Source organism: Vicia villosa, linkage group LG6 (genome assembly GCF_029867415.1).
Source record: "Vicia villosa cultivar HV-30 ecotype Madison, WI linkage group LG6, Vvil1.0, whole genome shotgun sequence".
Taxonomy (NCBI): Eukaryota; Viridiplantae; Streptophyta; class Magnoliopsida; order Fabales; family Fabaceae; genus Vicia; species Vicia villosa.
Genome location: NC_081185.1, coordinates 105213903 through 105233046, shown reverse-complemented (window position 1 = coordinate 105233046; position 19144 = coordinate 105213903). Strand labels below are relative to the sequence as shown.

The following is a 19144-nucleotide window of genomic DNA, read 5'->3' as shown; positions in this document are numbered from 1 at the left end:
CGTAGTGATATGTTAAAGCTTACAGGCTTCGAATCCCATCACAAACAGTTTTTCTATTTTTTTTGTTACAAAATGGGCGTGTCACTTATAACTTAATAGTTATATTAAAATTAAAATACCTTTCACTGCGGTCTAGAATAGAAACCATTGTGAAATGTATCTACATTTAATCACAATCCTTTTTTATTAATAGTGGTGAAAAGTATAACTTATATTTAAGCGAAAGTTCGCTCTGTCAGGATAGAACAATCGTCTCTCTCTCTCTCTCTCTCTCTCTCTCTCTCTCTCTCTCTCTCTCTCTTAACAAAATCCTAACACTCTCTAACGCCTTATCCTTACTCCATGAACGGTTCCATACCACTTCTTCAAAAAACTCTAATATATCTTCTTCAACTCTTATGGATCAAGGAAAATTGTTACACAAAACTCATTTCTTTCACTTCCTCTTCACATTTCATGTACGTAGACGTTTCACCTTATATGATATGAGTTTTGATATTTTTTGATGTTTTTTTGGGATATGTTAATGTTTTCTTGAGCTATGATGTATGTTGTTTAAGGTATGTTGTGTTATGGATTATGTTGTTGATGAAAAAAGTTGTATGATGTTGAGCTATGTTGTTGATGATAAAAGTTGTATTTTGCTGAGTTATGTTGTATGTTTTATAAGGCATATTGTGTTATGAGTTATGTTGTTGATGGTAAAATTTGTATATTATTGATGGTTTTGTTTTAGTTGAGCTATGTTGTATGTTATTTAAGGTATGTTGTTGTTGATAAAATTTGTACGTTGTTGATGATTTTGTTGATAAAAGTTCTATGTTATTTAAGGTATGATATTGTTAATAAAAGTTGTATGTTATTGATGATTTTATTTTTGTTGTTAAAAGTTCATAACTTATGTTGTTGATGATAAGAGTCGTTGTTGTTGATGATTTTGTTTTTATTGAGCTATATTGTATATTATTTAAGGTATGTTGATAAAAGTTCTATGTTGTTGATAATTTTGTATTTTGTTGAGCTATATTATATGTTGTTTAAGGTATGTTGTTGTTGATAAAAATTCTATGTAGTTGATAAATTTGTTTTTGTTGAGCTATATTGTATGTTGTTTAAAATATGTTGGTGTTGGTAAAAGTTCTATGTTGTTGATGATTTTATTTTATTTTGATACAAGTTCTATGTTGTTGATGATTTTGTTTATGATATTTATAATGTTATTATTTTACATTGCAACTATCATGTTGTTCATTCAACATGTCTCTAAAAGATAAGTTTATTATATCCTATGTGGTTCGAGTGTTTTACCAACCTCGCATTTAATATATAATCTTTTGAATTGTTTGATCTACTTACTCATAACACCCACACTTTGTTATCATCATTGAAATGTATTTTGTTCCTTTTGTTCCGAATGCACCAACATGTAGCTAACCATATTACATATTCATTAGGCTTTGACTCTTTTCCTCTTATCTTTTTGAAGAAACAATTAAAATGCTCTATTCCATCAATTCTTTGATCAACCTCCACATCTACCCATTCCAATATCTTTCTCCATGTTTTGACAATCTTTGGACAATGAAAAAAAACAAAATGTAGCAAATCCTTATCTGCGTGGAAATAGAAAACACAAGCTCTTTTGTGTACCCCTCTAAGTATTCCTCTATTGAGAAACTGGTCTTTTGTTGGCAATCTATTCAACATCATCCTCCATCCAAAAACTTAAACTTTAGACGGGACTTTGGTCTGCCACAGGGTGTGCAAAGCCTCCCCCAATAGAGGATCTAGTGAAGTTACTTGTCTACTTTTCATGACTCTTCTATAGAAATCTTTGAGTAAAAACATGTTATCGGTATTGTGATACCATATGTATATGTCCTCAGCATCACTGCATGATTCCCTTTCTCCTAAGATTGATTCTTTCTCCATAACTCGATCTCTAGTAGCTCCTTAGATGTTTTATCCTTCAATATGTATGTTCCACATCCATACTCCATCACTCCTTGCTCCCATTTCACCTACCACACCTGGTTTATTTGACATATTATACAACTCTAAATACATAAGCATCAATGGTTGTTCTCATAACCATTCGTTTTTCCAGAATTATATTGAATTACCTGATCCTTTTCCAGATCCATTAACTATGGTGGCGTCTAAAGCCACTCACTCCACCATTTTAAAACAAGTTTTTATCGTCGCTACTAAAGTTGGAAAAGATCCACTTCCTTTTCCTCTAGTAGTGGACCAGGGAGTATTTCAAAAATTTCCGTTTCAAGGATTAGTGCAACAATTTTACCAAGGTAAGCCTTCACACAGGATTTCACCGCTACATGCGATTCCCAGACAAGAAATGCACCCCAATATTTTGTTTTTAAAAGCTAACGTCGGATTATAGGGTGCCACCGATATGTGGAACAATGTCTACAACCTGGTATAACAACAAAACTCAAAACTCCTAGCTAAAAGGTTATTTAGAATTAAAGAGAGCCTATAATATGTTAATTCGAAGAACAACACTATGCCAGAAGCCGCTTCTCTAAGAATCAAGCTATCATTCCAGAGCCAACCTCTATTAGAGAGGTGATACCATAAAGAGAAGTCCCAAGATCACATGGCCAATCCTCCCATTGAAGATATCATACTTCTACCCCCAATCAAGAAGGGGGAAGCAGTGGCCACACTCCCCCGGTGGTCAGTCGTCCTTGCTAAATGGAGAGGTATGAAGAAGATGCTCCGACCATGAGGTGGAAAAGAAATCCATTGTGTGTTTGCATCCTCGAGATAAGGGTTCTGAGGTCGCAAGAAAAACTTCATAAGCGTCAATGCTATGATGGAATTGGGGATCCAAACGAACATGTTGAGCATGTGGATGCCCGATTGGATGACTACATGACTGCAGAGTTGTAAAGTGCAATATTGTTGCATTGAATTTGACTCGATCAATAATTGCTTGGTTTAAATCCTTTCTCGATGGGAGCATAGGCTCTTGGAAATATTTATACAAAATTTTCCCTGCCAACTTCACCGCTTGAAAGAGGCAACCCTCAATAATGGTTGTGCTCAGTAGGATAAATCAAGGTAAAAATTAAGCCCTTAGAGGATATGTTGACCTCTTACTTAAGTGGCACTAGCCATTGGGGGCATGTATGACAAATTGAAATGTTGGATTTTAAAAAGAGGATTTAGGCCAGACTACATTTTTTGAGAGAAGCTGGGGCTGAATGAAGCCTATAATTTAAAATATTTACTGAATGGTGTGCGACATTACATTAATTATGAGGAAAAAATCTTTGCCATGGGAATCAACCTAGGATCGGGGAACATCGCTCCCAGCAAACCACCAGAGAAAGATGTTGGTCAGCATAAAAAAAAGTAGAGTCGGGCCCTGATCCTGATTTGCTACTTACACTCCCCTGAATAGTCTAAAGAAGAAAATTTGGAAAGAATATGTGAACACATAGTTTATAGAAGTCGGGATCAGAAACCCATATCCGATAGAGGGTCATCTTAGACAGACAAGCACACCAATAAAAAGGAGACTAGTGCACCAAAGAATTCAGATTCCCATTTTCAATATCTTGGTCAAGACAAATTTTCTCTCAGGAAATCGGCCTAGTAGGATAAAACTGACCCACCTACTTCAAGGAAATTTAAAAAAAAGTCTCGGGCAATAGAATGACTTTCTTCTATTTTGAAATTCTGGTATAACAGATTATAGATGTCGTATATGATGTCGCGACATCTGATCTGACTCAAAACACATAGGCAAGGTATAAACAATATTGAAAAGTAAACAACACATAGAATTTTTAACCCAGTTCAGTGTACAACAACACCTAATTTGGGGGCTACCCAGCCAGGAAGGAAATCCACTATTAGTAGTATCAATTCAAAGCTAAATTCCCCCGTTTACAAATTCTCACTTAATCCCTACCCAGTGCAACTTCTACCTAAGAAATTCCTACATAAGAGAACCCCTCTCACTTCCAATCACCATAGTGATGTCTCACAATAACGACACACATTACCAATATTGACAGCTCTCTGCCTCACTCTATGATCACAAGAAACACTAGATTAAGAACTTCTTAATCTAACATACTTGATCTTGCTTAAAAGCATCAATCAATAAAAATAGACACTCTTGCTTCACAGCTACGAGGAGAACAATAATAGAGACTTACAACTCTATAACATAGTCCAACTTACAACCCGAGTGGATCACACGAACCAAATCTCCTAGAGAGTTGCACAATGACTAAGCCCTAATGTTTCTACATCTTGGACCCATGCTCTTTCTAGAATACAATGCTTCTATTTATATTCTTTTCCCAACTGGATTTGGACTTCTAATCACAGTGTTTTAGTTGCTACAAATCTGCAGAAGATTCTGCATAAAAATAGGCCTTCAATCAAATCTTCCTAATTTATCTCCATAATTAGAAAGTCTAAATATATTTGATTCTGAGTTGAATCTTCCAGACCTATAAACCAGTGCCACATAGGACTTCATAATATTCCCAGAATATTTTGCAACTATCAAATCATAACAGAATATGTTATTTCAGTTGCATCAATCCACGATGTCGAATGGCTCTGCTTAGGACATCTTTTCCGACATGTTGCTACAGTTGTTGAGACATCTCAACGCAATATGTTTCTTCATCAAATAGAGCTCCTTGCTTAACCTGTTCTTGTTAGCAAGTAGACACATTCTACATATCCTATTGCTGCTATATCTGTTTCACAAAAATTAATGCCAATCTTAAAATTAGAGAACTTACAATCTCCCCCGTTGGTAAATTTTGGCTAAAACAAATACATAAAAATTACAACCCATATTACAACAATAAACAAAAATTACAAAGAGTTAAAACTCAAAGTCTTTAGTCTTCATCAGCTACTGAATACAGCAACACGTCCTTAGTCTTGAAGTCAGGACATCTTGTTCGACATCTTTTTCTCAGCATCTCCAAACTCAACACCAAAGAACAGCAACCTCGGGATAAAGGAGTAAAAAGTCCTGAAGCCATTTGGTGTACATGAGGAAGAAGATGACCAACCCAAAACCTTTTCTTGCCACAGAAAACCAATGGTGGCATAAGAGATCCCTTAACTTAGAACACAAAGCATAAAAGGAAACTTAAGAAAAATTTCAACCACCATCCTAGGTAACTCAGAACACAGGTCGCAACTATGTTTATAACTCAGATCACAAGTCACAACATCCACAAAAATCCATATGATCAAACATTTTTTCGACATGTTTGTGCAACATATGGACCACAGCCTCCATAAATAGCATATGAGCATCAAACCATTTCTCCCCCTTTTTAGCTAAAAATTGGCAAAGAAGACCTTCATAGAACCAAACCTACACACAACTCACCCATACCCGAACAAATCCCATAATGATTATGGAAACAACAATAACTCACACGGTGATAGAGGAAAGGATAACCCTCTATAAATAGCTGAACATATACTTAGAAAATAATGATCCTTGATTATAGCAAAAATCTTGGTCAAAAGGAAACATTTTTTGAGGAGAAAACTGCACCAATGCAGTAATAACCATAGACAGGTACATCAGTCCCCCTCTCATGGATAACCAATGCTCCTTGTGAAGATACCCATTTGAACACCTCAAAGAATTCTGGACCAGATCCTTCCTCTCCAGGTCTTCAGATTTCTACAAGGTCATGTTTGATACATGGCCTTACAGAACCACACAAGTTGTCATACCTCTTTGGATAAACAAGATGTCGTGCACACATACTTAGACATCACATAAATATAAGCAATCATATAGCTTGCTTTAAAAACACCAGGCTGACACACTTGCAGCAGAGGAAAACCACCTTCTTCATATTCCTCAGCCCTTACAATCACTAGAATTTGCTGGTACTAGTGAAGTGTTTAACATAGTAGTTATGCAGTCACCAAGCATACTACTGAAGAGAATATGAGAATCTTCATATTCTGATCCACAAAGTCATAACTCCTTCTTCTGACAACCATGTTGATCCTCAACCATAATCTCAGACCTTCTTCAGGGATAACCGAAAAATGATGTTACAACATCATTCAGGACATAATCTTTTCTTCACAGAACCCAAACAATTGGTTCTTGATTTAACATTTAAAGATCTCATTAAGTTTGATAGTCCTTTTATGAAGAAGATCTCAAAATATCATACCTTCTGCAGCTTATTCATGTATAGTTGATTCTAGATGTCGTATAGGATGTCGCGATATCTGATCTGACTTAAAACACATAGGCAAGGTATAAACAATACTCAAAAGTAAACAACATATAGAATTGTTAACCCAGTTCAGTGTACAATAACACATAATCTAGGGGCTGCCAAGCCAGGAAGGAAATCCACTATTAGTAGTATCAATTCAAAGCTAAACTCCCTCGTTTACAACTTCTCACTTAATCCATATCCAGTGCAACTTCTACCTAAGAACTTCCTAGATATCTATTACCTCGCTTTCTATTACCAATAGTTTCTCATATTTAAGAAGGAAAGCCTATCATTTCTCAAGTATTCAAAATCATTCTCATTCACACATTATTTTTCACTCTCTCACTAGCTTGAGCGTTGAAGTGCTAACCTTGTAAATCAACCCCTCTCTACTACATTAGCAGCCCAAAATCATTGCGAACAATTCTGCTTCCTCGTTTAATTATCGTTCAATTTTGATTCCAATACAGGACAATTATGATTTGATATTTGTACAAGTGGAACTTTTTATCTCTTTTCCCATGGCATAACACGGTGGCTTTAGTTACACAAAGGCTTTGAATGCTGCATCTTACAAATTATTTTCGGCTGGGCTAAAATATTTCTTTTCTATTTGCGTTGTATATGTATGGGTACGTACCCAATATGCTTATGGGTACATAGTATGAAATTTATAGAAAAACCAAGGTACACGTACATTAATATTTTTTTTTAAAAATACAGTTATAAAAATAACCAAGAAATTATATTGATCAAATGATGATAAAACATCAAAATTAAGAAGCAATTTGCTTAGGCAAAACATCCAAATGTCAATATCTTTGCAATAACATAAAAAATCACACTTTAAAAGCTCCAATAATTCACTGAAACATGGCAAAATATCAATATTTCTATCTCCAACATCATTAAAAAGATTGACTTCTAATTCAAATTTATCGAGAGATATACTAGCAACTTCAAGAATACTAGCTTTATCAAATAAATATCATTCATCTCCATCAATATTCTATATTTTTGTTGATCCTTTATTATATGTCTTACTCTTTCTCGAGAGCAGACATAGATTTTAATGAACGAAAACTAAATATTCAGCTCTCTTTGGATTGAATCTATCCTTTTCAATGAGTGAGTTAATTCATATGTGATCCAATTTCTCTCAATTGAATATGAAGAATTTAGTCGTGAAAAAAGTTTCAATGCAATAATTTAAAATTTAGGGATTGAAGATCCATACATTACTCATTATTCTTTTGGTTTCAAGTTCCACCTATATTAGCAATGAGTAAATTGGCCAAATTATTCTTCAAAATTTTTGGGTTCACATAACAAATAAGCGTAAGCACACGTACAAACTTAAAATTAAAAGAGTGGACTCAATAAGTACTATACGCGTAGCAGGTATTAGTACCCGATACATAACCGGTATGGACTCAATTAATACCATTGCGTATCAGCATCTAATACCGGTATTTTACCTAAAATGAGATACCGGTGAAGCACCGTTTTCTATGTTGTGGATCCATTGTTTAAAACAAGAGCATTGCTATGCTTACACCCAAGTATTTACACCTATACTTACACCTTATAAAATACTGCAACAATTTGTATTTAATAGTATTGAAAAAAGTAAAAAAATAATTATTAAAAATAGCAACAGAATCAAACCGTATAAAAATACGGTGTATATGTCATTGTTGGTGTAAAAATAGCATTCTTGTTAAAACAAATGGATCAATTTAAAAGTCCTTTCTTCGGAAAGCAAACGCGATTTGAGATGCTTTACTATTTTCGCAAAACGCAAATTTCAACTTAGGCATTCCATTGGGCCCAAGCAAGTTGTTGGTTTTTAGTGTTTAATTCTCTTCAATTTAATGGATTTTATTGAAAGTAAGAAACAATAAAATTTTCTACGTAAGTAATTACAATTGGTTAAATTGGATGTCTCTTAGCAATATTGAGTCCATACTTTCAGCAGTGGCACACCTTCAATTAGTGTTGATGGCACATCTTTCATAAATCAAGTAGGTAATCTTAGTTTTTGTCGTACTGAATATTTATAGAGAAGAATCTCTATAAATAGCTCTTAGCTATACGTGTAAAACTCCTCACACAAAAAATGTTAAGAATTGGAAAGAAGAATCTCTATAAATAGCTCTTAGCTATACAGTACACAGTACACACCATAACACTCATCAGTTCTACACTCACTCACACAATCATGGCTAGCTCAATGTTTATCAAAGTTACTTTCTTGGCTATGATATGCTTGGTTTTGGATATTCCCTTAACCAATGCTGGCCAAACATGCGATGAAATAAAAACCACCTTATTACCATGCGTTCCGTATCTTAGGGACCAAGAACCAACTGTCCCCGTAATATGTTGCAATGGTGTTAGGACTGTTACCGACCAAGCCAGAACTGTTGCGGAACGTAAAGATGGTTGTGAGTGCCTCAAAGCATCTTTAACAAGCATACCTGGACTCAATCCTAATGCCGCTCAGGATCTCCCTAACAAGTGCGGTGTCAAACCGGCTTTCCCAGTTGGTGTCAACGTAGACTGTAGCAAGTATGTATATCTCTATAAATTAACACTCTTCTTAATTTCATAACTTTTCTTATCTTTGTTTCTAAAAAACCTAATGTTTACTTCTTTTTACTCATTGCAGGATAGGACTTCAGCTCTGAGCTTGTAGGGTTTGCACTTGATGAATAAGTGATGAACTTGGTTTGGTAATAACCAAGACAGAATAAAGATATTTTGATTTCTCGAATATTGTAACTGAATTCCCACTAGGGATCACTATATTATGAGTTTACGTAATAGTTGAAATAAAATCTTCTCAGTTTCGGCTCGAAATAGTCTTTATCTATTGTGACATTTGGATTTCAGGGTCAATTCTTGTGATTCTTACAATAATTAGAAATATTATAGAATTTTATCATAATCAAGGTTTTAAATAAAGGTCCAATAAATACTTTCGCGATTCCGGTGGGTTTAGCAAATGTGTTGCATTATAGATTGTGGTCGGAGCGGGGCGTGTATTCACAATATTTATAAAAAATATTTTATGTTATTTGTTTTTTTTTGGTACTTTGATTCTGAAAGTTCTGCAGCTGTAATGTAATATAACAAAGTTTTGTTGCAGTTATAAGGCTCTCCCTGTCGTTACAGTTTAAATAAAAAAAATTCTTGCCATTTTTGAAAGATTAGTTAATGAGAGAATAAATCTATCATGCATGTTTTTATAAGTTTATTAAATAAATAAATACATGAAGTGCTAACTTTGTGTTGTAGGTTATGATTTAATTTTAGTGTTGTTTAAAAAACATGCTGTTCAACTTTGAGTTAAGTTCCTTGAGTTGAGCTTGTTATGCCCTGATTATAGTTTGCTAGACAAGTAAATCATAAATTGGTTAGTTGATAATGAACTTAACACGGAAGAAATCAAATGATAAAAGCAATTAACTTCCTCCTTTCAATCATCTACTCTTTATGTGAGAAATTCATATTTAAACATATAATGAATCTCTAGAAATTTATGACCTTTACAAAAAAAAGTTTACTAGCTCGACGATTTAGCCGCAGCTTGTTTAGGGAGTATCATTGCAACTAACGAAGGTTTTTAGGCACTTAACTAATTAAAATGCTATGGTGTAAAAAATTGTTGGTTTATAAATAATTAAAATGCTTTCTACAAAACACGATTACTCAATAAATTAATCGTTAAAATAATAATTCGATTTATCTACTCTGAACCCCAAGCATGTCAGGGCGAAGTTCATTGCAAGTGACATGAGTTCATAATAAAGACAATTAATAAGGATTATATACTTCACTTTGTGAGGATAAAATCATCTAAGAGAAACTCAATCTAAAAGAACTAGTCACCTACCCATAAGAAATTTATTGCTTTTATAATGGAAAGCCAAATAATGAACTAGATAATAATTAGGCTTAATTGCAATTTTGGTCCTCCATTATTCATTTTTTTTAGTTTTGGTCCCCCTATTTTAAAATCTGGAATTTTAGTCCCTATATTTTAGTTTTTTGAGGATTTTGGTCCCCCTGTAAATTTGAAGGCAATTTTAAATGAAATAACGTTCTTATTGATGATGTGTCGGTGCCTGTTCAACACTAATTTGTTCAAAAAGTTATTTTTATTTAAGATTTATGTTGAACATGTCATTAATTTGAGTTCCATTTTATTAAAAATTGCCTTCGAATTTGTAGGGGGACCAAAATTCTCAAAAAACTAAAATAAAGGGACTAAAATTCCAGATTTTAAAATAGGGGGACCAAAACCTAAAAAAATGAATAATAAGGGGAGCAAAATTGCAATTAAGCCTAATAACTAAGAAAAATTCCCTAATTATAGCATTCCTTTCCCCTTTCCTAAGCTCCATAATATGTCTTTTACTGAGAAGCACCCCAGCTTCCTTACGACTTACGCCACCAAACAAACACATATGCAATTTCAAGAAGAGGATAAACATTTTGCAAAAGGAGTAGAAGATCAACCATCTCTTGTTCAACTAATATTTAGCTGATATAAGAGAGATTACTCAAAACCTATACAAAGCTAGTTTCCTTCCAACCAACCTCCTAAAATTGCAACCTTTGTCATGTCAATGGTCCTACACACAAATAGTTTAGGGAAAAGCAAGCACAAATATTTGTTGTATGGATCTATGTGCTTGCAGGTATAAAGTTGATAATCCTACAAAAGAAATTGAATCCAAAAAAATATAACTTTTGTCCATGCTAATCTTCATTAGGCATTATATTTCCTCTCTAAAGTTTTGATGACGATAGCAGTTGTTGAAAATAACACGGCTACACAACTGTTTCAACTAGATAACAATGCTGATGAATGCATGGATGCTAAGATTTTAGCACTCACATCCCTCATGACTCAACATTTTTCTACCATGTAAGCATCTTCTTCAAATAAGTGAGTTTCAATAAGTATATCTTCCTCACCATGGAACTCTCCTAGCTTGAAAATATTGTCATTAATACCTCTTTCCCACTACTACATATACACTTACATAATTTCCTTAACCACTCAAGAGGGAGTCAACCTGATGTTAACTTAGCTACCTCAATAACACCACCACTCAATTATCATCTACCCTCACCTCAATAGCTTTCACATATGTCCTAACAACCCCTTTTCGCATACATCCCCATATACAAATCCACTTATTTCATGCTTTTATGTAGGATCATAACACCTCATATCCATCATTTAGAACCCAAAAAAAATCAAGGTACGTATTTTCTTACGAGTCTGACCCACTAGAGTTGTTATTTCAAGTTGATTTTTTTTGCTTATTATAATATTTGTTTAGCAAATTGTACACCTATGGTTTCTTCTTAAGCGTTAATATTGATCAATTCTTTGTTCTTAATGCTTTTTTTGGATTAGCTACCTATAATACATTTTTATGGTATGACTTGATATTCCAAAGGAACTGTTCACTACTAGATCCAAACTTTTCAACTATTGGATATGCTAAATTTTAGACATAGATTTAAGTTCAATATCCGTATAAACTATTGAAACTTAATCTTGTCATATTGGTTAAAATGTTGAAAGATAGTCTATTAGGTAATATGACTAAGTTCATGTTGTTGACTCTCACATGAGCTGCGACAAGAGCTTCGAGTGCTATTATCCATAGCTGATTAGAGTTGCATAATACTATTAAGGTATAGAAACTATTAAAGAGTTGCATACTTAAAGTTATAGAAACTATTAAATGTTAGAACAAGATTTGTTCTGATCAATTATCTTAGTTTTGATGATAACAATAATATGAATTTTGCTTAAGATAATATGGTACTCTAATCCAATGCAATTTCCTTTTCAGGAAATATATAAAGAGTATGCATAATTCAGCGCTCAGAAGCTTTGTCTCAAAGGGTTCAGCATGCAACATCAGAACATGGTCTGGCAAGACATCAGAAGATGGTCGAAGCAGAATCAGAACATGGGTCTATGGAAGCATCAGAAGAACAAGAGAACAGAAGCACTGAAGTTCTGATGGTATCACGCTCAGAAGCACTTCAAGGTCAGAAGATCAGAAGATGCTTTGCACCAAGCTGTTTGACTCTGATGATATTCAAACGTTGTATTCACAAACATCAGATCAGAAGGAAGTACAAGTGGCAAGCTACGCTGACTGACAAAAGGAACGTTAAAAGCTATTATAGGCTACGTCAGTAGACACAGCGTGAACAAGGCTCGAGGTAGTTGACAAAAGCGTATAACATTAAATGCGATGCTGTACGGAACACGCAAAGCATTAAATGCACTCAACGGTCATCTTCTCCAACGCCTATAAATATGAAGTTCTGATGAGAAGCAAGGTTAATGATTCGAACGATTCTGCACCGAAACAACTCATATTAACTTGCTGAAACTCTGTTCTACTCAAAGCTCAGAATCTTCATCTTCATCAAAGCTCACTACATTGCTGTTGTAATATATTAGTGAGATTAAGCTTAAACGTTAAGAGAAATATCACAGTTTGTGATTATAGCTTTTAAGAAGCAATTGTAATACTCTTAGAATTGATTACATTAAGTTGTAAGGAACTAGAGTGATCGTGTGGATCAGAATACTCTAGGAAGTCTTAGAGGTTATCTAAGCAGGTTGTAACTAGAGTGATCGTGTGGATCAGTATACTCTAGAAAAGTCTTATAGGGTATCTAAGCAGTTGTTCCTGGAGTGATCAGTGTGTGATCAGAAGACTCTGGAAGACTTAGTTGCTGACTAAGTGGAGAACCATTGTAATCCGTGCGATTAGTGGATTAAATCCTCAGTTGAGGTAAATCATCTCTGCGGGGATGGACTGGAGTAGTTTAGTTAACAACGAACCAGGATAAAAATAACTGTGCAATTTATTTTTATCTGTCAAGTTTTTAAAGCTACACTTATTCAAACCCCCCCTTTCTAAGTGTTTTTCTATCCTTCAATTGGTATCAGAGCGCCGGTTCTAAGGTGCAAGCACTTAACCGTGTTTAGAAAAGATTCAGGAAGAGAAAAACGCTTCAGTAAAAGATGGCTGATGAAATTGAAAAGTCTACACCTGCATCTACATCTGGCTCTGCTGAGCAACACAACGGTAACAATGGTTATACTAGACCGCCGGTATTTGATGGTGAAAACTTTGAATACTGGAAAGATAAACTGGAAAGTTACTTTCTTGGTCTAGATGGTGATCTATGGGATCTTCTGATGGATGGTTACAAACATCCAGTAAATGCCAGTGGCGTAAAGCTGACAAGGCAAGAAATGAATGATGATCAGAAGAAGCTTTTCAGGAATCATCATAAATGCAGAACTGTTTTGCTGAATGCTATCTCTCATGCTGAGTATGAGAAGATATCTAACAGGGAAACGGCCTATGACATATATGAGTCCTTGAAAATGACTCATGAAGGAAATGCTCAAGTCAAGGAGACTAAAGCTCTCGCTTTAATCCAGAAGTATGAAGCCTTCAAGATGGAGGATGATGAAGACATTGAAAAGATGTTTTCAAGATTTCAAACTCTTACTGCTGGATTGAGAGTTCTTGACAAGGGATACACCAAGGCTGATCACGTAAAGAAGATCATCAGAAGCTTACCCAGAAGATGGGGTCCTATGGTGACTGCATTCAAGATTGCAAAGAATCTGAATGAAGTCTCTCTGGAAGAGCTTATCAGTGCCTTGAGGAGTCATGAAATAGAGCTGGACGCAAATGAGCCTCAAAAGAAAGGTAAGTCTATTGCATTAAAATCCAATATCAAGAAATGCACTAACGCTTTTCAGGCTAGAGAAGAAGATCCTGAAGAATCAGAATCTGAAGAAGAAGATGAACTGTCCTTGATCTCCAGAAGGCTAAATCAACTCTGGAAGAACAAGCAAAGGAAGTTCAGAGGCGTCAGAAGTTCAAAGAAATTTGAACGTGGAGAATCTTCTGATGACAGAAGATTTGACAAGAAGAAGGTCATGTGCTATGAATGCAATGAGCCTGGACACTTCAAGAATGAATGTCCAAAACTTCAGAAGGAAAATCCCAAGAAGAAGTTTCATAAGAAGAAAGGTCTTATGGCAACCTGGGATGAGTCAGAAGATGATTCAGACTCTGAAGATGAGCAGACTAACTGTGCGCTGATGGCGACAGAAGATGACGGATCAGAATCTACATCAGAATCAGATTCTGAAGAGGTATTTTCTGAACTTACTAGAGATGAGTTAGTTTCCGGTCTAACTGAACTTCTGGAATTCAAGTCTCAGATTAGTCTCAAATACAAAAAGCTGAAAAAGCTATTTGAATTTGAAACAAAGAAGCTTGAGTTGGAAAATTCTGAATTAAAAGAAAAACTTTTAAAATTATCCAATAATGTTGGATCTCCTTCTGATTCAGAAAAATCCACTCCTAGTCTAAACCATATTCTGAAAGAATATGATTTAAGTTTCAGGAAGTTCTTATCTAGAAGTATTGGCAGAAGTCAGCTAGCTTCTATGATATATGCTGTGTCTGGAAACAAAAGAGTCGGCATTGGTTTTGAGGGTGAAACCCCATACAAACTTGAACCTGTTGATGAAATGAAATTCACATACAAGCCATTGTATGATCAGTTCAAGTATGGCCACTCCCATGATATTAGGCACACTTCACATGCTCAAAGTTTTCACATAACACACACTAAGAAGCATGTGACACAACCTAGGAAATATCATGAAACTCACATTAAGAATTATCATGCTGTTCCTCCTATTGCTTACAATGTTAAACCCAAGTTCAATCAGAACTTGAGAAAATCTAACAAGAAAGGACCCAAGAAGTTGTGGGTACCTAAGGATAAGATTATTCCTATTGCAGATATCCTTGGCTGCAAAAAGGACAAAGCACAACATGTCATGGTACCTGGACTCTGGATGCTCACGACACATGACAGGAAGAAGGTCTATGTTCCAAGACCTGGTGCTTAAGTCTGGAGGAGAAGTCAAGTTTGGAGGAGATCAGAAGGGCAAGATAATTGGCTCTGGAACTATAAAGTCTGGTAACTCTCCTTCCATTTCTAATGTACTTCTTGTAGAAGGATTAACACATAACCTCTTATCTATCAGTCAATTGAGTGACAATGGTTATGATATAATCTTTGATCAAAAGTCTTGCAAGGCTGTAAATCAGAAGGATGGCTCAATCCTATTTACAGGCAAGAGGAAGAACAACATTTATAAGACAGATCTGCAAGATCTTATGAGTCAGAAGGTGACTTGTCTTATGTCTGTTTCTGAAGAGCAGTGGGTCTGGCACAGAAGATTAGGTCATGCTAGTTTGAGAAAGATTTTTCAGATTAACAAACTGGATCTTGTCAGAGGACTCCCTAATCTGAAATTCAAATCAGATGCTCTTTGTGAAGCATGTCAGAAGGGAAAGTTCTCCAAACCTGCATTCAAGTCCAAGAATGTTGTTTCTACCTCAAGGCCATTAGAACTCTTGCACATTGATCTGTTTGGCCCTGTCAAAACAGCATCTGTCAGAGGGAAGAAATATGGATTAGTCATCGTAGATGATTATAGCCGCTGGACGTGGGTAAAATTCTTGAAACACAAGGATGAGACTCATTCAGTGTTCTTTGATTTCTGCATTCAGATTCAATCTGAAAAAGAGTGTAAAATCATAAAGGTCAGAAGTGATCATGGTGGTGAATTTGAGAACAGATCCTTTGAAGAATTCTTCAAAGAAAATGGTATTGCCCATGATTTCTCTTGTCCTAGAACTCCACAGCAAAATGGAGTTGTAGAACGAAAGAATAGGACTCTGCAAGAAATGGCCAGAACCATGATCAATGAAACCAATATGGCTAAGCATTTCTAGGCAGAAGCAATAAACACTGCATGCTATATTCAGAATAGAATCTCTATCAGACCTATTCTAAATAAGACTCCTTATGAATTGTGGAAGAATAAAAAGCCCAACATTTCATATTTCCATCCTTTTGGATGTGTATGCTTTATTCTGAACACTAAAGATCATCTTGGTAAGTTTGATTCCAAAGCACAAAAATGTTTCCTTCTTGGATATTCTGAACGCTCAAAAGGCTACAGAGTATACAATACTGAAACATTGATTGTAGAAGAATCAATCAATATCAGGTTTGATGATAAGCTTGGTTCTGAAAAACCAAAGCAGTTTGATAATTTTGCAGATTGTGATATTGACATATCAGAAGTTGTTGAGCCAAGAAGCAATGCATCAGAAGCAGAGCTTCTCAGAAGCAAAGAATCGGAAGATCAAGTATCAGCTTCTCTGGAGAATCTAAGCATTTCTGAAGAACCATCTGTCAGAAGATCATCCAGACTCATCTCTGATCATTCAGAAGATGTCATTCTTGGAAAGAAGGATGATCCAATCAGAACAAGAGCATTCCTTAAGAACAATGCAGACTGTCAATTAGGTCTTGTATCTTTGATCGAGCCAACTTCTGTTGATCATGCTCTAGAAGATCCAGACTGGATAATTGCTATGCAAGAAGAACTGAATCAGTTTACAAGGAATGATGTTTGGGATCTTGTTCCTAGACCAGATGGATTCAATATAATCGGCACAAAATGGGTCTTCAGAAACAAGCTCAGTGAGAAAGGTGAAGTGGTAAGGAACAAAGCCAGACTGGTGGCTCAGGGTTATAGTCAGCAAGAAGGGATTGACTATACAGAAACCTTTGCACCAGTGGCCAGGTTAGAATCTATTCGTCTATTAATTTCATTTGCCACTCAACATAACATCACTCTCTATCAGATGGATGTTAAGAGTGCCTTCTTAAATGGTTATATAGATGAAGAAGTTTATGTCCATCAACCTCCTGGTTTTGAAGACTCTATGTCTCCTAATCATGTTTTTAAACTAAAGAAATCGTTGTATGGATTGAAACAAGCTCCCAGAGCTTGGTATGAACGCTTAAGTTCTTTCCTTCTGGATAATGGTTTCACTAGAGGAAAAGTGGACACTACTCTCTTTTGTAAAACCTTTAAAAGGGATATTTTAATTTGTCAAATATATGTAGATGATATTATTTTTGGAACATCTAATGCTACACTTGGAAAGGAGTTTGCTGAGTCTATGCAGGCTGAGTTTGAAATGAGCATGATGGGAGAACTCAAGTATTTCCTTGGAATACAAATAAATCAAACATCAGAAGGAACGTATGTTCACCAAACCAAGTATGTGAAGGAACTTCTGAAGAAGTTTAATCTTCTAGACTGCAAAGAAGCCAAAACTCCTATGCATCCAACATGCATCCTAGGTAAGGATGAGGTAAGTAAGAAGGTAGATCAGAAGTTATACAGAGGTATGATTGGATCTCTTCTATATTTGACTGCTTCTAGACCTGACATTCTGTTCAGTGTTTGTTTGTGTGCTAGATTCCAATCAGATCCTAGAGAATCTCATTTAACTGCTGTTAAGAGAATTCTAAGGTATCTGAAAGGTACTACTAATGTTGGCTTAGTTTACAGAAAATCTAAAGAATACAACTTAGTAGGATTCTGCGATGCTGACTATGCTGGAGACAGAATTGAAAGAAAGAGTACTTCAGGAAGTTGCCAATTTCTTGGAAGTCATTTGATCTCCTGGTATAGCAAGAAGCAAGCAACTATTGCTCTATCAACAACAGAAGCAGAATATGTCGCTGCTGCTGGTTGCAGTACACAGATGCTCTGGATGAAGAGTCAGTTAGAAGATTATCAGATATATGAGAGTAACATTCCTATATTCTGTGATAATACTTCTGCTATATGTTTATCTAAGAATCCTATTCTTCATTCAAAGGCTAAACATATTGAGATTAAACATCATTTCATAAGGGACTATGTTCAGAAGGGTGTTATATCTTTAAACTTTGTTGATACAGACCATCAATGGGCTGATATCTTTACAAAACCCATGGCTGAAGATAGGTTTAAGTTCATTCTGAAGAACATCAGTATGGATTTATACCCAGAATGAGAAGATGAGAAGTTCTTATGTATGAGTATCTTCTGAAATGAAAGTGGATTATTTTTTTTAATCAGAAGTTCTGATTGAAATCTTTTAGAAACTATGATTCGGTTATTACTAACGTTTCAATGTCTAAGATGATTCAGAACCTCTTTTAAAGCAAAACAGCTGTAACGTTTTATCTCGGGATGGTAAACCTGTCGTTACTGTTCATGGATAAGCGCGCGTGCAGTTGAAGGGACGCCGACCATAGGTAACTGTGCTAGTCACCTCATTTGTCTTTATTATCTCTCCTCATGTCACGTAACATTAAATGCTATCCATCATTTGGTTCATTTTATTTTCTTTTAAATACTCTTCAAACGCTTCTCCTTCCCTCCTATATTTTCTCTTTTACACTCTGTCTGTGTTTTCCTTCTCTATCTCTTTGCATTCCTAATCAAGTTTTTCTCTCTCTCTTCCGTTTTCTTCTCTTGCTCAAACAAGTTTTTCATTCTTTTAAAAATCCTAGCTCAAACCTAGCGTTCATCCTAAGCCTGTTGAAGATCTATGACTCAAAGGCGACAGATCTCTGCATATCTCGGGATGGCTCTCCTAATACCTCTCAAGTCAGACCTCTTCTTTGATGTTGTTATCAACTTTCACCCAAAGACAGAAGACTTTCTTGAGTTATGGGAAGAGGTTAAGAATGATATTCTTAACTTCTATGTTAAGGGAAAGCCCCGTTTGCAACATTAGCTCTCTGTCTGTGAACTGTCCCTCTCTTCCTCTTTGGTCTCTTGGATCTCTCCTACAGTGGAGGTTCTAGTCTGGAAGACAAGAGTCCACAGGGATTCTTGATGGGTTGACACAGAGTGTGTCTTGCTAGGGTGCTGTTTTTAATTT

At 35.4% G+C, this 19144-nt stretch overlaps 1 protein-coding gene across 1 annotated transcript; it reads left to right on the top strand.

Annotated features, from left to right (window-relative positions):
• The first annotated feature begins 8417 nt into the window (after nt 1-8417).
• LOC131612021 (non-specific lipid-transfer protein 1-like) lies at nt 8418-9119 on the top strand. Its single transcript, XM_058883836.1, has 2 exons — nt 8418-8828; nt 8929-9119. Exons 1-2 carry the CDS (start codon nt 8479-8481, stop codon nt 8945-8947), a joined length of 369 nt encoding a protein of 122 aa, XP_058739819.1. The 5' UTR covers nt 8418-8478; the 3' UTR covers nt 8948-9119.
• The last annotated feature ends 10025 nt before the right edge of the window (nt 9120-19144 follow it).

Coding starts and splice junctions, on each gene's coding strand:
- LOC131612021 (XM_058883836.1), top strand. CDS start 8,479: ATGGCTAGCTCAATGTTTATCAAAGTTACTTTCTTGGCTATGATATGC.